The 20,016-nt window shown below is 48.7% G+C and overlaps 2 protein-coding genes across 4 annotated transcripts in view; both read left to right on the plus strand.

Moving 5' to 3' along the window:
* Positions 1 to 7,280, plus strand: part of LOC119464321 (kynurenine 3-monooxygenase) — a 30,916-nt gene extending 23,636 nt beyond the window's left edge. Inside the window, exons 9-14 of the mRNA XM_037725236.2 lie at positions 1,437 to 1,526; positions 2,686 to 2,743; positions 3,838 to 3,920; positions 4,668 to 4,769; positions 5,619 to 5,678; positions 6,157 to 7,280. Of these exons, the coding sequence (XP_037581164.1) occupies positions 1,437 to 1,526; positions 2,686 to 2,743; positions 3,838 to 3,920; positions 4,668 to 4,769; positions 5,619 to 5,678; positions 6,157 to 6,252 (489 nt within the window). The 3' untranslated portion in view covers positions 6,253 to 7,280. The remainder of the gene's footprint in view (positions 1 to 1,436; positions 1,527 to 2,685; positions 2,744 to 3,837; positions 3,921 to 4,667; positions 4,770 to 5,618; positions 5,679 to 6,156) is intronic.
* A 2,792-nt stretch (positions 7,281 to 10,072) lies between these two features.
* On the plus strand, positions 10,073 to 20,015 carry LOC119464324 (RNA-binding protein Rsf1). 3 transcript variants are annotated; one of them, XM_037725240.2, is made up of 3 exons: positions 10,073 to 10,230; positions 17,912 to 18,450; positions 19,711 to 20,015. In XM_037725240.2, the coding sequence occupies exons 1-3, from the start codon at positions 10,228 to 10,230 to the stop codon at positions 19,721 to 19,723; spliced, it is 555 nt and encodes a 184-aa protein (XP_037581168.1). In that variant the 5' UTR covers positions 10,073 to 10,227; the 3' UTR covers positions 19,724 to 20,015. The 3 variants fall into 3 exon arrangements, with proteins under 3 accessions (XP_037581168.1, XP_037581170.1, XP_037581169.1); XM_037725242.2 differs by having other exon boundaries at positions 17,912 to 18,417; XM_037725241.2 differs by having other exon boundaries at positions 17,933 to 18,450.
* The last annotated feature ends 1 nt before the right edge of the window (position 20,016 follows it).

The raw sequence follows: 20,016 nt of genomic DNA on the forward strand, positions 1-20,016 counted from the left end.
ATTTTCACGCTTTCTGTTTGTCCCTGTCTCGCCGGCAACCGTTTTTTTTTTTTTTTTTAATGCTCAGCCTTTCTAACTTTAATGCTAACTTTCTAGCAACATGGCGCACGACATTGTTGTGACGGTGAAAACGGCTTCGCGCTTCGGCACTCCGGGGGTGTTATTCAGGCCACCGTGAAGTTCCGCCATATTGTCGAATTCACAATCCTGTCATCTCTGTCTCACAGAGTGGCTACGCCTTCTTTTATTGGCTCAAAACGCCGGCACGACGCAATGCCCTTGTCTAAAACAGCACCACTGCAAACGCTCGAGCAACGTACGGCTCTCACATATGTTGCATTGGCGCACTTATAAAAGGACGCATACATTTGCAAAGATGTATACAATAGATAGAGAAATATAATTAAATGCACGGTTCAAGCAGCTGACGAAGAGCGAGAGCGTAAATTCAGTAATTCCGGCGGACTCATTACATGCATCGACCCCCAACCGCTATAGTTTTCGGAGCATCTATAGGAAAAAGCAAGTTTTCGTCAAAGGCAACGAAACCGTCTTTCAATCGAAAAATGCAATGGATATTTTCTTCTGACACCCCCAAGCCAATAGGACGCTTAACTTAAACATCGTTTAATGAAATATCGTTCTGCGATCCTTTGTAAACTTGAGCTGCATTTTTTATTAAGATGCAAAGTAAAAGAAAGCGATTTAGTAACCTTAGAATTGTTGCGGCTGCTCCTATCACATGACAACAAAAATAAATAATAATGTAATAATGTAAGAAAAAAAAACGTCACGAGTTCAGAATGTTCCAACTGCTATTATAGCGCTCCTACACCACATAGTTATGTTTCCCCACCAATGAATTTTCCTAAATTTGGACGGCCTTATACGTACAGCCAGCTGCAAAATTTCTCGGAGCGAGAAATACGCGAAAATTTACGCTTTCTGGCCACTGCGCGGCTGTCATCATAAAATGTGAATGAGTGATGCGGTAGTCGTACTACGTGTTAGTGGCTGTTACTTGCCTATGCCCTTCGCATCTGTACAAGGTACACCATGACTGTTACAACTATATACCTCTGTGGATTCTACAGTTGACATTAGCGTCACAAGCCGGCGCTACCAGCGCGGCTTAGCTAGGGTGCCTCGATGTCCAAAGCGGCGCTGGCATCGAGGCGCCCTAGGCTTAGCACCTTTTTCTCCGGTGTTCTGGCATTCCGTAATGTAAACTGTAGTATACGAGTATATTTACGACACGAACCTTTACTTACCGCATAACTATACTCGCGTAGGCATATTTCGTACTTCGTTAGTGGTTCCGGCGTTTCAGCAACTGCATTACTTCCCGCGTTGAACGTCCTTGCTTTCCCGATAAGGTGAATTCAGTTTAAGAAACAATACAAATAAATGGTCATATGTCCGACTTGCCCTTTCAGTGCAAGCCATACAACGTGTTCGACAAATCTCTGATCCTTGGTGATGCGGCGCATGCCATGGTTCCTTTCTACGGGCAGGGCATGAACGCGGTAAGTGCATGACGAATACCGGGTGTTTCAGCGAACACTTTCAAACATTTGTAAAGGTTGCCTGTGGCAGACAGCACAATTCTAGTTCATGAGCTGGTCTACTCGAAGAGGCGGGCATTACTTGCAGAAAAAAAATTTATATGCATAATCGACTAATTAACCAAAAAGTCACTAATGTTTTTAACTGATTGCATTATGGCCCATATTGCAATTTACAAATTCTAGCCGTGGAGTTCGCTAGGCGGATCCACTTGGAACGAATTCTCAGGATGACACCAGTTTCGAGATTAATTCCTGAACTACATTGCGGAGAAATACATTGGCGTTCCAGATACTTTCTTAACAAAACGTCGTTAACGAAACAAAATAAATCGCCGATTCATTTCACCGTCACTCGAGGTGACGTGGCTCAGCACGGCACCCAATCCGTACTCGAGCAACGGATAAAAAGCCGAACTTTCGCGCAATTTATGGTTACAGTGTATAGCTGAGTCAAGTGACGGTTGAATCTCGGAATGAATGGGCGATTTGTTCCGTCGTGGGCTCACGCGAAGTGCCGAATCACTGATTCGGAGCGCGTACCTACGATGCGTGGCGTGGCGTGACGTCACATGTTCGCAGCAGCACATCAGCATCCGTGGTCGACACAAGCCGAAATAGGAAAACGTATTCACGTTTTGTGATTATGGCTGCTAACAGATTCGTATTAAAAAAAAAAAAAAAGGATGAAAAAGCAGTGCGTCGACCAACTAATGGGTGCTCTTTTTGAAGCGGCAGTCGAATGAGTGTCGCCGCTGTTGCTTATGGAAGAGTAAGTTGGATTAAAAATTAAATTCTGGACTTTAAAATTATGGTTTGGCAAAGAGATAGTGATGACTTTAAGACTTAGTTTCGAAAATTCACTAGGTGATTTAGTAGGCGCAGAGTCGTGCTCCCTAAAGGTCAGCAGAAAATAGCGCCTCTTCGCCTTCACAACCACAGTCTCTCTCTCTCTCTCTCTAAGTGATTTAGCAACGTTGGGGGGCGGACCTGTTCGTAAGCTCGTCCATCGTTTGAATCCACAGTCATCGATCTGTAAGAAATGCAATGTCGCGATATGATTTCTCTTTTTTTCTCTGCAGTGAGTCGTATCATTTAAGTGATTGTGCCGTCTTCGCAGGGTTTCGAGGACTGTAGTCTTCTGAATGAACTTCTGGACGCCCACGGCCACAACTTGAGTGAGAAAAATATTTTTTTACTTTTACCCCATTGCAGTCTACTCGGACAAGGGAAATGTACATAACCGTCTAAGGGAGTGTGTGAAAGGTTAAAATAAGAACACAAGTAGTCCGATCCTTCCGAAGATCTAAAAAAAAAAGCGTTTTTTTTTTTTCAGCAATTGCATTCTATCTGTATTACACGTTGGGTACTCTTCTGAAAGTAACGGGAATTTCCTGGAGCTTTGGAAGTGCTGAAACTATGAGGTTTTGCATCTTAAATCTCTTTAATGTTACTGTTTGAGCGCTTCAGCATTTATTCGGTGATGACAATGGTCAGAAGAAAACGGTGACCTCTAAGAAAACAACAATAAGCCACCAGCATATAAAGAAATATAGGATCAGGTATGCTATCTTAAACTGTCACTTCGTGCCACAGTGATGCCTACATAAGCAGCTCCGAAGACGACATTTGCCAGACCTCTAAAAAGTGAAAAAGTTGCGTATTGCAATGCTCAATTTGAGTACTCTGGGCACAGAACACAGAGCTACGTGTCATTCATTCACTGATCCCAAATGAGCAGTGCTTTCTGACGACGCATTTTCTTTCTCCCGTCTCATAACTGCCACGAGCTCGAGGGTTCGAGTAAAGTTAAACCCGTTTCACGGCCGTGCCCGTTTCCTGACTGCGTCCCACCTAGTATTTATAAGGAACGTCCCTTAAGGATCGGTCCACACCCTCCCTGTCAATACTTTGGCCAATAAAGTTTTTCAGTCAGTCAGTCAGGTACCGGATCCGGTTGTACCCACTCCCTGCTTCCTCTTTCTACAACATTCTCCCTACCTCCTCCCTGGACTGTCGTTGCTGGTGCTCGTGAGCACGGAGGCAAGCGCGGCAGCTCCTGCAGTGCTTTTGTGGGGGGTCACGCCTAATTACGGCGTCCAAAGGGCATTAAGTGGCGTCCCCCAGGGAGCTTCAGAGGGTATTGTGGCCCCGCTCTACCGAAACGTCGTTGACGTCGCCTGTCAGCAATGCCCGTATACTTGCCCTTTGTAGTCCATGCTGGCAGTGCGAGTGTTCACCCCTGAAGCTTCCCTAATTGCATTCCACGCAGAGGCCATCTTCGAGGAATTCACCGAGACGAGGAATCCTGACGTGGAGGCTATGTGTGACCTGGCGCTTTACAACTACGTAGAGGTGAGGGCACTCAACCCGCAGCGATGACGTTGTGCTGCTGAGCTCGAGGGTTCGAGTCCCAGTCGCTGCGACCGCATTTTGATGGGAGCGAAATGAAAAAAAGAAAGAAAAAAAAGAACAGAAGAAAAAAAGAAAAACCAATTAACCACGGTTGCTCTCCGAGAATGTCTTTGGAGATGGTTATTTGTGGTACTATCTGGCATTATTTGTTATGGGTGGCACGGCCCTTAGAGACTCCCAGGTGGTCAAAATTATTCCGAAGCCTTTCACTTCGGCTCCCCTAATAACACACCTGATGTCACTGGCGCTGTCCAGTAAAGATGGCAGTAGTGAAATGACATGAATGCACATCAGTATCGCTTTTTTTTCTTGTATTTTTTGGCGAACTGTATTTATTTTGGTCTTTCCGTATATGTTAGCTTTTCGGAATAAATAAGTGTTTGTAGTCGGCGCTATGTGCATCCTCTCCTGCGCTTTTCCCTTGTTGCGCTGTGCTAAATTAAATGTCATCTATATGTTGCTGCACCAAGCTCGAATTGGCGGGACAAATGTTGGACTGCCTTATCAGGCGAGTACGGCTCGCCTATTGCTCCATGATCACCAATATAAGAACAGCCAACAGCACCCAAGACTCGAGTTCGTGTTGACAGCAACTTCCATATCTTGCTCGTAATTTTTTTAGAACTGTTGTGATACCCCACCCCCTTTCCTATCTGGAGGTTCATCATCTTTTGGTAATCGTTCCAGATGCGCCACTTGGTGAACTCCACTTCGTTCCTGATACGGAAAAAGTTCGACCTCTTCTTGAACACGATCCTACCGAACTTCTGGATACCGCTCTACACTACAGTACGTGAAACGGGCTGCCTATATCGAACACTTTCATTGATTTAGTGGAAGGGCGCCCGTCATCGAGAAAGTATTGGGCCAGTAGCTTAAGTTTAACAAATGTCGACAAATTTTAGTAAATTACGTTCACAAAATGCACCAGGAAACTGCTGATGATCCTTCGTGTCAACTTTAGAGCCAAGGAACCACCGCGTTCGTGCTGTTATGAACTTATGATTACAAATGAATAAATGTAACAAAAAATGCTTTCTATTTTTCTAAGAACAAGAACAACTGCACTGAGTAGGCACTCTAGATTTTCTCTTGCAGTGGTTTAATAAGAACTTGTTGTATGTCTTGTTTGGTTCATGCGTATACTGAGGTATCCATATATATGAAGAAAACATCTTTGTTCTGTCCTTGTGGTTTTCTTGCTATCTCGAATGTCTCAGTTTGCGATATGACGACTTATCTAATTTATAGATAAATAATAATATAATTAATTGATAAATTATAGATATAGAATAATTTACAGATAAATAAGATAAGGCGTTCGGCCAAGGACAGCAGCCACGAGCTCATGCCGGTGGCGATGCTGCTGAGGCGCAGGCTACTCTTCTTCATTACACTTTACTTATATTATTCGTGGCCAGTTCGTTAAACAGTGGTTTTCTTACCCAATGATCGAAGCGGTCATATTTCTATGACGTATATCGACAAAAAATTGGGAGAACTGATAAGCTAGCTGGCGCTAATTATTTCAGATAGGAATTGCTATTTATGGGCACTGCTACACTATACATCGATTTCGATCACTATATGTCATGTCCTGCTCATAATCACTGAAATATTATGACTTTCTTTTTTCAGGTTACGTTTACGAGGATTAGGTACCACGAATGCGTCAAGAACAGAGAGTGGCAAGACAAGGTATCACTGTGTTTCCCAGCTATTCCCATATTACACCGTCCCTTGCGCGCGGTTGCTCAGCAGTATAGAGTACTTGTCCTGGTACGAAGTCGTAGGTTCAACTGTCGACCACGGCGGTGGCGTTCTCATAGGGCGCTGAGGGCTGAATTGCTATTGTACTTTGATTTCTATGGGCTCGAATTGCAGCAGCGGGCCGTGCGTTACGGAAAGTGCACTATGCCATTCTTCGTGGGAATTCTTTTGTGTTTGTGTGTTTTCTCAAAAATATAGGTAGGACATTAGGCAAAGTAAGAACAGAGCTTGCTGGCGCAACTCACCACCCCGTTTCAAAGGGGACGCGCATAGCATCCATCCAGCTAAAGCGGATAAGCGATAACCCAATGGTGCCACCTGTCGTGCCGTGTATACATATATAATATAGGAAGGCTATTGCACTCGGCCACGATTTTGGTCACGTGGCAATGTCTTGTTTCTGCAGGTGCTGTCGCGCATCATGACCGGCACCTTTGTGAGCGTCGCTGTTGCAGCGCTGGCGGCCGGCTTGAAGTGGCTTCAGCTGCACTACCACCTGTAACCGCGGAGGTCATCGCGTAGCTTGTGCCGCATCGTGAACTCACCGTTGTAGTTCTCGCATAACGAAGACGTGTTATAGCGTGTGCGGGAGGACTTTGACGCGATGAGCAGTACTCAATTAAAGCCGTATAGTCTGTGCTGATTGGTTATTTGTTCAAATGAATGCGTGAAGGCGCGTAGAAAAAACGAAAAAAAAGGCAGGGACGAGTACAGGAGGTATACGAGGGTCGTTGGCTCCGTCGAGCTGCCATTTAGGACAGTAAACGTCAAAGTTCAAATAAACATATGGAGGCGTGTGTGTTTTTTCTTTGTACCTATTACCATCCATTCTCGTCTTTTTTGGCGCCGCTCACGTATCCGTTGTAGAGCAGTGCTAATTGCGACACTTCATGACGTCGTGTTTAAAAGGGGCACGAAAGATTAGTATTACGTTAAGCTGGATTTGTAAGTTGTAGAAAAAATATATACCATGAGTGTAGGCTTATGCAAGCCAGAAAAGGTCCGAAAACGAAGCGGCAAGTGGCGATGCCTTCTGGAAGTTCCCACACTAGCCCTCTAGCTGTGACGTCATGGATTTTGAGGACACCTGCCGGCGAGGCTACTTAGTTGTATATCCATTGCAGAAGAATTACGTCGCACTGTAAATGAACGAATGACTCAGCGCAGCAAGTCTTGAGCTTTTGCCGTACAAAAATAGCGTAAACACGCGAAAATACTTTGGAATCCGCGACGTGCGTATTACGCACGCACCGGCGCTCGCTGATATTCGGACTCGCAATTCAAGGGGGAAAACTTCGCTCTACATTTTCTACGCTATGTGAACTACTTTTACCCCAAATAAATGCCAGTATTTCTTTATCAATAAAAAAAAAGAGCTCGATTATCACTGTTCGCGTTGAACGGACACCCTTCTAAATAATCATCAAAAGTGTCTGCGTGTGGTTTCCCCCGTGTTCTTTGCCGAACAGTGTACACGCCTTATGACGTTTTGAGGAACGGTGCGAGAACTGGAAATAAATCTCTTGTTGAAAGTTAGCGCTGTGTGTTTGTCTAATTTGCCTTTCCGTATTCATCTCATTCTGCCCTGCGCTACAAGAAAGTAGAAGTTGTAGCTATACCCTCGTCGAATAAAGTGTTAAAATAATAAAAGAAAATTCATTCACTGAACCTGCGTCTTAAGACACATTCAGTGGATGTGTCTTAAGGGTCTGCGAATGTGTCTTAAGGGTCTTCATAGACTCGCCACGACCGTTCTAACGTGCCATTAACCACGCAGAACCAGTGGCCATGTCTATAGGCGACCGAAAAAGAGAACAATGTCTCTTGAGGAGGAGGAGGAGGAGGAGGAGGAAGAAGAAGAAACTTTATTTTAGGCCAGCACTAAGGCCCAGTAAAGAAGAGTGCTTGCCCCGCTAAGGCCCCCTGATGATCCGCAGAGTCCGAGTGAAGCCAAGCACTCCAGGAAGGAGGGGGAGGGTAAGGGAAATAAGGAGAGGTAATGGCAGTGCTACAAGAGTACAGGACGCGTTCTGTATCTGCCCTTATCTCCGGGCAGTTGGGGCAGTGAGCTGTGCTACGCCATACAAAGTTGTAGAGCATTAGGGGGGTTCGTCTGAACTTTTCGAAGAACATGTGCTTGTTCCGTATTGAGTGAAGGGTGAGGTTGGGGTAAAGTAGTGAACTTGCAGGCTTTCGAGTTCACCATCTATAGCGTAGGCTAAAGTGACTGTCAACTTTTTATTACACCTCCGCGAAGCCATCACCTTCGATTCTCTCTCAAAAAGTTGGCCCAAGTGACGTAGTACGTGTCAGGCCTGCACTGGCGGACTCAGTCAACGCCCCCGAGTCTAGGTGGCGTTCACTTAGCCCAGTGTGCTTGGTTCTCGGCAGGATTTAATCGATGCGCTCTCGTTCGGGTGCTTTGCCGAGTGCTCTGTGCACATTTTCTCCCAATATGCTTCCGCAACGTCGGTCATTTATTTGTCGTTGGTAGTCTTCTTTGCAACATACGTGCGAGTGCTGCAGCCGCACATAACTGGGTGTGCGCTGAGTGTGGCTAGCGCGGCCGCGGAAGGCACTAAAACTTACCACGACATGACAAGGTGTCAGGCCCACTTTTTCTTGCTTCAATTTGTTTCAGTGACGCTCACCTAGTTATTTCTTTCCCTCATGCCACAGAACACCTACAACAGCGGAACTTCAAAGCTCCGCCCGCAAAACAGCACTCCACAAGGTCACCTACCTTGTGTGCGTCCACGCTTCCAGGGAAGAAAACGTGGATGACGTAGTAACGGCTCCGCAATTAATTCCCGCTCATGCAGTGCGCAAAAACATAGCCTTCGAGATCTGTTTCTGTTGCGCATGGCAAACGTTGCGCCTTGACGTCACGGAAATGATCGTAAATTCTCTTTCGCTTGGATATAGCCGTTAAACCCGTCTCTTGCTCGCCTCCTGTCCTGTGTTGCTACTGATGTTCAAAAATGCTCTTGAATGAAGTTTACCCCGATATCGTGGATTGTTCAAAGGTGACCGAGGTATGAAAGACCCGTGGTGTCTCTGTATATACAGGAACATTAGGAATCCATGTTTTCGCACGACTCCGAACCTGAAGTAAGGACGGCATTGCGAATAGGCCAGAAAAAGAACAGGCAAGATTTGTTTTAAAAAGGAAATACTACATTGGGCTTGAATAAACGATGCCAGCTATCAATACGCACTGACATTCGTCGTCAGAATTGAAATGCGACGTCTTGCTTCATACAGTTGGTGGTAATTGAAGTTACCCCGCCTTGGGGGCGTAGTGGTTATGGCGTTGCGCTACTGAGCCCGAGGGCCCGGGATCGAATCCTGGCCGCATTTCGATGGGGGTAAAATGCAAAAACGCCCGTGTACCGCACACTGGGTGCACGTTAGAGACCCCCAGGTGGTCTAAGTCAATCCGGAGTCCCTCACTGCCGCGTGCCTCATAATCAAATCGTGGATTTGGCACATAAAACCGCAGAATATAGTTTATTTTGTAATTTATATAGTGCGAAACCACTGATCTCCACTAGGGTTGTGCGAAACCTTACGCCTGTACTGTTCCTTCAAATGCGCAGCTGCGCACTCATCAAATGTCATGCTTGCACGTGTCACGTTGATGGAGTCGCAGTCGATGGTACGAGTTCTAAACATCGCGATAGATTGTACCGCAATAGTGCATCCCCTCCCTTTACCCTTACATTAATGAAAAAACAACAACAACAACAACAACAAACGACTGGAGACCTTTACTAACCGCAAGAGCAAATTCGCTTAGAGTAAGCGGAAATGGTCGCTCGCTGCTGACGTACACAGGGACGTAGGGAACATTTTGGGACCCAGTTTAGGGACCCAGAACATATTGACGGCCTAACGGCTTCATATTTAAGAGGCGAGGCTACTGCGCAAAGGCAGAGGGAATCAAGACATATGTACAAGACCACAGTACAAGACATTTTGTCTGTGCGCTCTTGCGCAGCAGTTTCCCGTCAAGTAGGGCTCCTTCTCCCTTACTGTCAAAGGTGAGCCCCGACGAGGTCTGCAGCCCGCCTAAGACGGCCTTGAACCCAGCGGCAAGCTTCTGCGCATCATACCTCGCCCAAAAACGACACACCGCAAAATACGTCAGCGGAGCGCGCGCGTCGCTGCCTATGCGCGCGCCGCGCACGGCTTGCGGTAGCGCCGGAGGAATCCGTCGCCATCCGGAGGCGGCCAACGCCTCCGAGCCAGCCGAAGCTGTTCCTCCTCCTCTCCACACATGACTGGCTTCTCCCTGCGCCGTGGCCGAGCCGTGCCGAAGGATTTGTGAACCCCGGACCAGTGGCCTCCTCCCTCGCCGCTTGCCCAACCGCACACTGCTATCGACCGACAACGCCGGCCTGACGGGTGCTGTTTACTGTGCCGGCTTCGTATTGATCGCTTCGCATCGGACGCCGACGCCGTCCTCGATACAGTCATGGTGAGTGTCGAGTCTCAATTCCTAGACGTTACCGAGGAAGAAAAACCGCGGTTTACTGCCGTCAAATGTGCCATGCTAAGCTTAAGTGCAGCCGCGTTCGACCGCCCGCCCCGGCATTTTTCTTTCTTTCCCGCGCCGCCGGCGGCTGCTGCGTCGTTCGTCGGCGCTTCTCCCGCCGCCTCCCTAGGACTATCAACTCACGCTGCGAGCATTGTACTGAACCCAGACGCGCTATTTTGGCCGGCGTCGCTCTGTGTCAAACGCGTTCGCGACGCGCGCCGGCGTTTTCGAGTTTGTTTATTTCGCGGCTCCCTTCTGTAATTGGCGTTCGTGTTTGAAAAAAACGGTCGGGCAGCCCCACTTCGAAATAGGCCCTTGTCTGTGGCTCAGTTGTTTACCCTATTGAGCTGCACCCAGTATGCGTGTGGCCTTCCTAGGTTATCTTTAGGCGCTTCGCTTAGAAAAGGGCGTTAAGCTTCGTAACACTGTGGACTGCGCGAATGTTTTACTCGGTATTTTGCAACTGTGCCTGCACTGCGGCTGTTGCCCGCGTTGCAAGGGCGGGAAAGACGCGACCTACTCAAATTCCGCCGCTTGCCGCCAACTGAAAAAGAAAAAAAAAATATTGAGCGACGCCGGCCGCGTCGTTACACGTAGCCTTCGCGTCTTAGTGACACACGCGGTTGCACTTTGTTCTAAGCACAATGCAGTTCTAGCTGTTCACGTGCATTGAGAGGCCTCGTGTGTTTTTCTTTGTCATCGCTTGGAGGGATCGACCGGCGTCCGCCTGGCGTAGCTTAGCATTTGCGATTCGGAAGCTTGTGTGTAGTACGTAGCGCGTACTTTTGCCTTTGCCACGCAAGCGTTGGTTATAGAATTAGATGATAGCTCCCAGATTCCTACGTATGCGATACGTCAGCCTGCAAGCTCTTTGTGTACGCGCCTTGCACAAACATCCGCAGCTGTCTCTAGGAATAACGGATGCGTCGTTTGACCGCGCACTGGCAACATTTTGTGGAATGCGGTGTGCCTAAGGAATCGGAACAAGAATTTAGACAAATGCTGTCCCGACACACCTGTGGTTGAAATTGAAAGAAATACATTATTTTTGCTACAGTTTTCTAGCGCCTCGTGGTGAGGTACTTCTGAAGTGCTTTTGACCTTATCGCTGACGGCTTAGGTTAACGCTGACTCGGCAGAATTTAGAACAGTGATATGTTGGTGCAGTCAGTGCAAAATTAGTACCGCGCAGGGAGATTGTTTCCGGCGTTTGGTGCTCAATAACACCTGCTGGGTATACGCATTGTCCACCGAAATATTTCTCTAAAATAGGAGTACCTGGCATAATGCGTAGAATTTTGCAAGGTGCGTCGATTGTCTTATCGCCTGCATTGGCGTGCACCGCTGGTAGCTGTTAATTTGTGTTCGCTGGGTGGCGTGTGGGGTTTCCTCTTAGGCCTCAAACGTTGCTGCATGCAAACTTGCAGATGTAATGCTGAAGCCCTTACAGTATTTTCTTTATTGAACTGTGTTTTGCGTCATAGTTGTCGGTAAGCCTGAGTCACCTTAGTGTTTCTTTATGGCCGGGTTTTTTTTTAATTTGATGTCCTTAATGTTTTTTTTTTTTTTTTTTTTGGCGTGTGAGCTTCAGATACAATAAAACGTACGCATAGTGTGTACCTGGCACCATTTTTACCGCATTGACACAAGCGGTCGTTTTCTTCGACGTGCATAATATACAGGGTGTTCGTAACCGTATAATACGCGTTTGTTTGCATTGTAACATCCGGGCGCAGAATGCGCTTACTGCAGCTTCCGGCTCTGCTGCGCAGTAAACCTATTCCACGCTACTGCGCCGTTTTTCCGAAGCTTAACGATAGGCGACTGTCTGGCTGTGCGCCATGGGTAAAAACTCGTGAATCAGATGCGCCATCACTTTCACTTGTTTTTTTTTTTTTTTTTTTTTTTTTTCTGTCTGCTGGTATGCTTCTTGGTCATTCTTTTCAAAAAGCTCAGCCGATGTCGGTTCAACATAGCTTGTTGCTTGCAGAGCGTGTTTCGTACTGGTTTGCGGTACGTTCTTTACAAGTTAGCAAAAGGAAGCATGAAGCAGATGTGTGCGTGTCGTTCGCTGCGCAGTCTATATTTTCGCATCGTTTATACGAACGTGCAGCGAAGCCATGCCAGTGGCGGTGGTACCCCGATTGTCTTTTTACGTGTTTTCGAGATGCAGAAATAGGCCGACAGCGCGGACGGCACCGGCACTTGTTATCGGCCATTTGCCTCCCCCCTCGCGCAACACCGCCGGAGTCAAAACAAGCAGCCACACGTGCGTTTTTAGTCGACCGGATGATCTTGAACCTCGTTTCTAACCTCGCTCGGTTCCGGCTCCCCGTAGCATGGTAAGTTTTAGCAGAGCGTTGCTTACGCTCCGCCAAGATTTCACGCAACCGGCTGGCTGCATGAACTGCGTTCGCTCATTTGACAAGCGCGTCTTCCGTAGACGCCGGCCACGCGCTCTCAGCTTCGCTGGGAAACGAGAAAGCAACCAGCCGACGCACCCTGAAGGCTCATTCACACCGGCTACTGACAGTGATCGCGCGACCAAGTTGCAAGTGGTCGCTTTTCTCAAGAAGCGACCATTTTGGGCCAGTCGCTCGCTGCCCCATTTTTCAGTCGCGCGACCGTGGTCGCAAAGCTGCTCAACCAATCAGCGCCGCGCTGAAAGTGATGTTGTGTGTCGTCGTCCACGCCAAATGCAATGTCCACACCATCATATGCAGACTACAGGCCGGTAATTGGGTGTCTTGTCTTGCGAGGCTGGGATGCAGCAGTTGCAGCAACGTGTCGAATGTACGCGGTCGGATTCGCTGGAAGCTAAATAGGAAAAGAAAACGCAAGCCCTGTTTCCAGCTGCTGTTCGTTGGATGAGCATGCCACACAAAGGTGAACAGCGGGGGAACAGCTTAGCTTTAATATTATGCACCGAATCCCGCGCAATGCAAACTAGAAATTACAACTTGATCTCGTTAATACTCGTCATGCGCACAAAGTTCGGGCAGGAGGCGGCTTGCGTGGCCGGCCACTTTACGAAAGCGGAGGCACGGGCGCACCCACCAGCCTCGCGTTTTCTTCGGAGGCTTCCGCGCTGCCACAGCTGACACCACGGCAGAGCACATCAGCACAGGGACGACGTCTTCCTGTTCGCTCGAATCAAAATCCACGGCTGTTGCCGGAACGCGAAACCAATTTACACAGTGCCAGCGAAGTGCGCGCTAACTGCGTAGATCCCTCGAAATCTCGCTGAAAACTAGAATCTCCGGGAATGCGACTTGCAGGCCGCGCTCAGCCGGGCTTGCCGGTGTGAACATCAGTCGCTTTTTGGTCGCGAGTCGCAAATGGTTGCGCGACCTCCTCAAGTCGCCGGTGTGAATGAACCTTAACGCGTCCGCTCGAACGGCTTGGTAGCGGAGCGCTGGCAGCGTTCTTCGTTCCGCTGACGATATGAGCGTTGTGCTGACGCGCATTAGCGTTTCGTCTAGCGGCTGTGCGCAAATCGTTAGGGTACGCCGGTCTGTGTGGAGCGGACCATGAACGCCCTGCTAAAATTGTACTTTGTAATCTTGTGCCCCTCTGTTGTACGAATCAGCTCATTATTCGATATTAGTTTATAGCTTGTCTTGAAACCCTATTGTTTTGCTATTTACCGGGGTACGGTGAGTGGCATGATAATAGTTTGGGGCCAATGAACTCTTTTGTCACGGGTTGAAAAAAAAATATCTAAACACACCGGTGCCGTTCGCGACTGTTTCTGGCCTTCCAGCACAGTTCGAGGCGAGCTTCTTTGTTGTAGCTACGCTTCCTATGCAGCGGCTGCCCGCGTCCTGCAATCCGAGGGCTTGGGCAGTATGGTGGTGCCCTCTTTTGAAAGGAGACAGCTTTGCACAGCGAAGCTCGTAGCGACGTCTTGTTGCGCCCTGTGCAACTACAAACTGTTCGAATATCTTATTTCGCGTGTTATCCGGAAGCAAAATCATAATAGGTCTGTACGTTTATATCGTTACCAACGCACTGCTCCAGGAGTTGAGTATGGTAACGTCACGCTAGGGTAACTTTGTGTCGTAGGGAAATCCAGGGACCCGATTTTTGATAATCACGACGGCCAGCGGACTATGTAGCCTAGGAAAACATAGAGGTAATTAGCTGTGGTTTAAATGTAGAAAATAATAAGGAAAAGGGGAAAATGACAGTGGACGAAAAGATAACTTGCCAGCCGGTGGGAGCCGAACCCACTACCTCCACGTGCGTTACACTACCAGTTGTGCTACGGCCATGAATCCGGTCACTATCTTGGGTATCTGTGTTCCAAATCTAGCCCTGGGAGTGTCAGCCAGTGCCACTCAGGGCCATGGGGGCTAACACTTCTAGGCCAAGATCTTACCCTAAGTACACATAAGCATCCAAGATAGTTGCCAGATTGATGGTCGTAGCACGCGTAGCGCGGGGGTTGTGGTCGTCGTTCAGTCCACTTTCATTTTCGCTTTTCTGTATTTTCTACATTTCAACTATATCTAATTACCCCTATGCTTTCCTTGGCTTCATTGCCTGTTGGTGTTGCTCTAGTTAAACTATGCACACGAGATGTCGCTTGTGTGCTCGTCCCCGGTAAGCCGCGAACGCCAATATGTTTACGGACAAGCTAAACTTCGCTTAATACCTAGAAAGGCACTCTCACCGTGAGAAGAGGCTTGGTAAATAAGAAATGATGTAGAATTGAGACAGGTGGCTTCAGCATCGCATCGCGATGACATCATCGTTTCTAGAGCGTCTGGTCAGGACTGGGTAATTTTTTTGTGTGTGTGTCGTTAAAGATGGGCTCATGGAAGAATGAAAAATTGGCGCGAGCATGGCGCAACACGATTGAAGCCAAAGGAGTCGGCCCGACACGTGATCGGCACGTCAGAGCGCGTGGTAGGCTTTAGCGCTCCCGCCCTGCGGGCCACCGTAATCTAGTAACGTTGCTGCGGGCAGCGTAGCCGAACAAGCGCGCATCGATTAGAAACTACCGGGAACCAAACGTTATCGGCCAGTACTCTGCGCCTCGGAGGTCACAGATTGGGGAGATACTGCGACGTAATGCTGTCTACTAGTTTATTTCCTTCCATGGATGTGCTACATTGTGTTCTGAAGGAGCCATACTGAACTTAGCACATTTTGAAAATTTTACTGCGAGTGGCCCAAATATGTACTGCTGTGAAATCTGTGACGTCACATTGGTGCACCGTGGCTGGAGTTTCGGGGCGAAATAAACACATGGAACTTCGACCTTCCTTATCTCTACCAATAAACTATTACCGCGGAATTAAACGCAAATAGTTAAACGATATCAGTCAACTAAATAAACGAAAATGAAATGTTAAAACTGCAGTAAAGTCAAACATTGGGGATCAACTACAATTTTAGATTACCATTAATGATTACTGCTATGCTTGCTCTAAAGTAATAACTATTGAGCCAGATAAACGCAAGAGTGACGTCACTCGCCAATTATGTTATGGTAAGCGAGGACAATGTCCTCAAGACAGCAGTAGAGTCGCCACTGGGAACGGAACCCTATTACGTCGTGTACGTAGCCTTCGAGATCGCACCCTAGGTGCGCCGGTGGGATCTCAAAGGCCATGTACGACGCAATTTGACGCCTTCGTAATGGATGGTTTCCATCGCTTCCTCGGAGTAACGGCAGATCTCGAAGGCAATTCTTTTGCTGACTATGCGCTAGAAGCAATTGTAGAAATGGAAACACCCTGTAGTCGCCGTGTTTTGGACACGAGCTATTCGTGCTAATTTAGTAACGTTGCATTTGAGCGTGGAAAATGTGTAGCTCGGCCAATTTTGTAGATTTTCCTTACGCACTCGCTATTTCTCCGCACAGTTTTTTTTTTTTTTTTTTTTTTGCATCCTCATTGACTCGGGGCGGGAGCGAATAGTCCGTCCCCTAGCCTGCTGGATTCAATCGGATTTTACATGTGTCGCTATCTAGCTAGCCTTTTGCCTATCTGATCTCTATCTTAACCATTGGATGGATGGATGAGGCTGAACCCTTTAAATCGGGCGGTGGCATACGCCACCTAGCCATGACTATTAACATAATTTGTACTTTGTGGTGGGTGAAATTTCACCCCTGCCTTAATTTTATCCACCAATCAGATAACCTCTGTTTGGTTATTTCTACCCGCTTAAAGTCTATTTTGCCTTCACTGTCCCTAAACCCCAATGCTTTGAAAAAATCAGCCCCGTTGCCTTGCACTGTATGAGGTATGAGTATGAGGTGTTCAGCCGTTTCCTCTTCTCCACACGCACAGCACAACGTGTCTATACCTTGGTACTTGACTCGGTACATCTTGGTCCGCAATACTCCCGTCCTGGCTTCAAACAACAAAGAGCTTCCCCTACAATTATCGTAGATATTTTCTTTGGCAATTTTCACCCGAGAACGGCGCCATCTCGTTTCGGGCCTGGGATTCAAAGCACAGTAGTGCCTGGCGGAGCATGGGGTCCGGGACCGGCGCACCTTCGTATGTGGCCGCTTATGTCGTGGGCGGTATTAGTTGCGCTAGGTTGCGGACAATTTGCGGGAGCCCTTCAGGCGACATTTTAGTCGCTAATGATTTCCCGGCGTAAAAAGTGGTGCGAGGTTTATAGAAATAACCGTCTAGTTGAAACTCGGTGTTTGCCTTTACTGTGTTTAGGAATCGTGGCCGTGCAACATTGTCGCAGGTTAGGATGCTTTGTTGCGAGGTGATTAAAAGAAAGTATCTTTGCATACGACTCCCTAATTTCTCGTGAAGTCGACGATTTGACTTCATGCTGATATTTTACAAAATATTCGCCAAGGTTTCAAAAAAAAAAAGAGGTCCATGTACAAAGAACATTCGGTTGATATATTTGTAAGTTTCACAAAGGTTTTTGAAGTAGGCAAAATCGGCAGTAGCAAAGTTCTTGAAGAAATCGCTGTGATCTAAAAACGATGTGCTAGTGTCATTCTCTGGTTTGCCAAGTTTGCGCTGCGTCTAAATGTAAATCATCGTTAATAAAGCGCGCATATAACCTACAAAGATGTGCGCTCGAGGTTACTAAGCCTTTAATATATTCGTGCTATTCCCGCATTTTTTAAACCTTGCCTGTCGCGTACAGAGCCGCCGACTCTTTATCAGGTATCACACAAATTGCTATTTAGTCGCATATATCTTCCGACAATTTTAACGGATAAAGTATGCGTAATGCCATATACGCGTTAATCTGCATGTTCTTCGTTGCAAATATGACACTATGAGCTCTTGTGTGCACTTGTCTTCACTTGCATTGAGAGCACGAACGACGTAACGTTTGTTACGGGATCTCTGCCATGAACGGTAATTTTTGCTCGCCACATGTAGCCATCGTGACATTCAAGGTTTTCCTGCAAGCCATGTGTGTATGTCACCTCATTTAGCCAGATGGACCCAGCTATGATGCTTGAGAAAGCGTAGAGGACTAACCTTTCATTTTAAGTGAAATGCAGTATTTCTACATTTGTCCCCTACGATTTCCCTGGCCTCATTAAGCGTTGGCTTCATGTGGTTGCGATAGAAATCGAGTCTCTAGGCTCCCCTTTGTTTCTGCTTGCTCTTGCACCTTGTAGTCTTACGAGCGGAAGCCGCAGACACGCATCTTCGTTGGTGGCCTGGGCGACAACATGGCCAAGGACGACCTGGAGCGCGAGTTCGGCAAGTACGGCCGGCTCAACCAGGTCTGGGTGGCGCAGAACCCGCCGGGCTTCGCCTTCCTCGAGTTTGACGACGACCGGGACGCGGACGAGGCCATCCGCAACATGAACGGCGTCGTGCTCAACGGGTCCAGGCTGCGCGTCGAGTACTCCCGCGAGCGAGGCGGATCGCGAGGATTCCGTGGCGGTCCCCGCGGCGGAGGAGGTGGAGGCGGCGGCGGCGGCTACCGGGGCGGACCCCCGCGCCCGTCCCCGGGCGGCGGCGGAGGCTACCGGTCGGGCCCACCACGCGGAGGCGGCGGCTACGGCGGCGGCGGCGGAGGCCGGCGCGGACCGGGCTACGACTCGTGGGGCCATGACGACCGCTACGGTGGTGCCGGCGACGATGGCTGCCAGGACTATGGCACCGGCTCCAGCCCGCGGTACCGTAGCCGATCTCCCTTGGGAGCACAGAGGTATTCTGTTCGAGGAGGGATCTGATCGCGGAGGTGTGTGCTGCGCGCGCCAGTCTTAAAAAAAGGGGGGCGGATGAACTGCCCCCTCTTCTAGAACTTCCGTTAGAGAGCGAACAGCCGTAAAGAAAAAGCCCGATCGCGGGCTAGACGAGGCTACTCGAGGGCTCGCTAGGTTGGTAACGGTAATCTGAGGCAGGTCAGTTAAAACCATCGTCTAGGACCGTCCTTACCTCAACTTACGACACCGCTGTCCAGAACTACCGCGGCCGCGTCGCGAACTGTACCCGAGCGTTCGCGACGGCGTGGTGCCTGCGCGCCAGTGTTAACAAGACGGGGGGCGGATGAACCGTCCGATTCGTCTAGACCATTCCTCCGGTGACCCCGAGAATCGCCACTGGCCGAGTGAACTGTGCCGCGAACGCTCAGTACACGAGTACACCCGCCTTAAAACAGCGCCGAAGCCCGAGCTGCTCTTCCGTGGCTTTGTGTTACCCAGGGGCTTACGAACTACCCACCTCGCCGCCTTCGATACGCTCGCTTTTATTGGTCGGCTCTAATGGCAGCAACTCGCCGAGTGCCAGACGAACTTTCTTCGTGCTTAACGCCAACGAAAGCCCCTGGGGGGTCACAGCAACCAGTAGACCCGATCCAAACGTCATCGTCACCTGTGGTTCCGAGCCGTGGTCCAGGAGCAAGCGACTGTCCTTGGAACAACGTGACACACCGACGCCATTTTTGTCGGCTACCAGCGCATCCCGAGCTTCGGCCGCGGCGGTCTCATTACGATTGGGGACGAAAAAATAAGAAACGCCCGTGTACCGAGATCCCAGTGCAAGTTAGCTTACAGCGGGTCATCAAAATTGATTCGCAGCCTTATTGCAATAAAATCTGTAGCCAATGTGTAACGTTTGGTACGTGAAACCGCGCTATCAATTGATTGCTAGTGCCGAGCTTATGGTAACCGACGCATTCGCTTGTACTACCACCACTCTGCAGCACCTTTAGCTCTAACATTGTCGTTTGGAAAGCAGTGGTCGTTCATGCTTCCACGGTCAGATTCAGGGGGGCGGCGCCACCACCAGACTCCGTTGTGAACGAACTCTGCTCGTATAAAAGAAAAAAAAATGGGGGGGACTAATTGGGGGCATAAAATTGGGGTGGCCTGTATGCATGATCAGACGTTTTCGCCCTAAAACCCGGCGTCGCCGGCAACGCCACGATCTTAGCGTCACAACGGTGCCTTCTCTCTCCACTCTGCAGCGGCTACAATTGAGGCGCTGACGCAGTCGACACTCGGCCGGCCCGGGTCGACTCGCATCTTCTACTACTTCGCACGGCCGTCCCTTCCTGTGTGGCCGCCGCTGAATTGGCCGGCCTAGAGAGAGAGCGAGAGTGCTTGTGCTACTACGCGAGTGCTCTTCACAAAACAGCGTTTTATTTCTTTTTTTTTTATTTTTGTGGAGCCCGTCTATGGGTACGACGGGCCCCGCCACACGGCGTCACGACAATAAAAGCCAAAAACACATTTTTCTTCACTCGGGGTGGTGACCTCGGGGCCTTCCCGCC

Source organism: Dermacentor silvarum, chromosome 9, assembly GCF_013339745.2.
Source record: "Dermacentor silvarum isolate Dsil-2018 chromosome 9, BIME_Dsil_1.4, whole genome shotgun sequence".
Classification (NCBI taxonomy): domain Eukaryota; kingdom Metazoa; phylum Arthropoda; class Arachnida; order Ixodida; family Ixodidae; genus Dermacentor; species Dermacentor silvarum.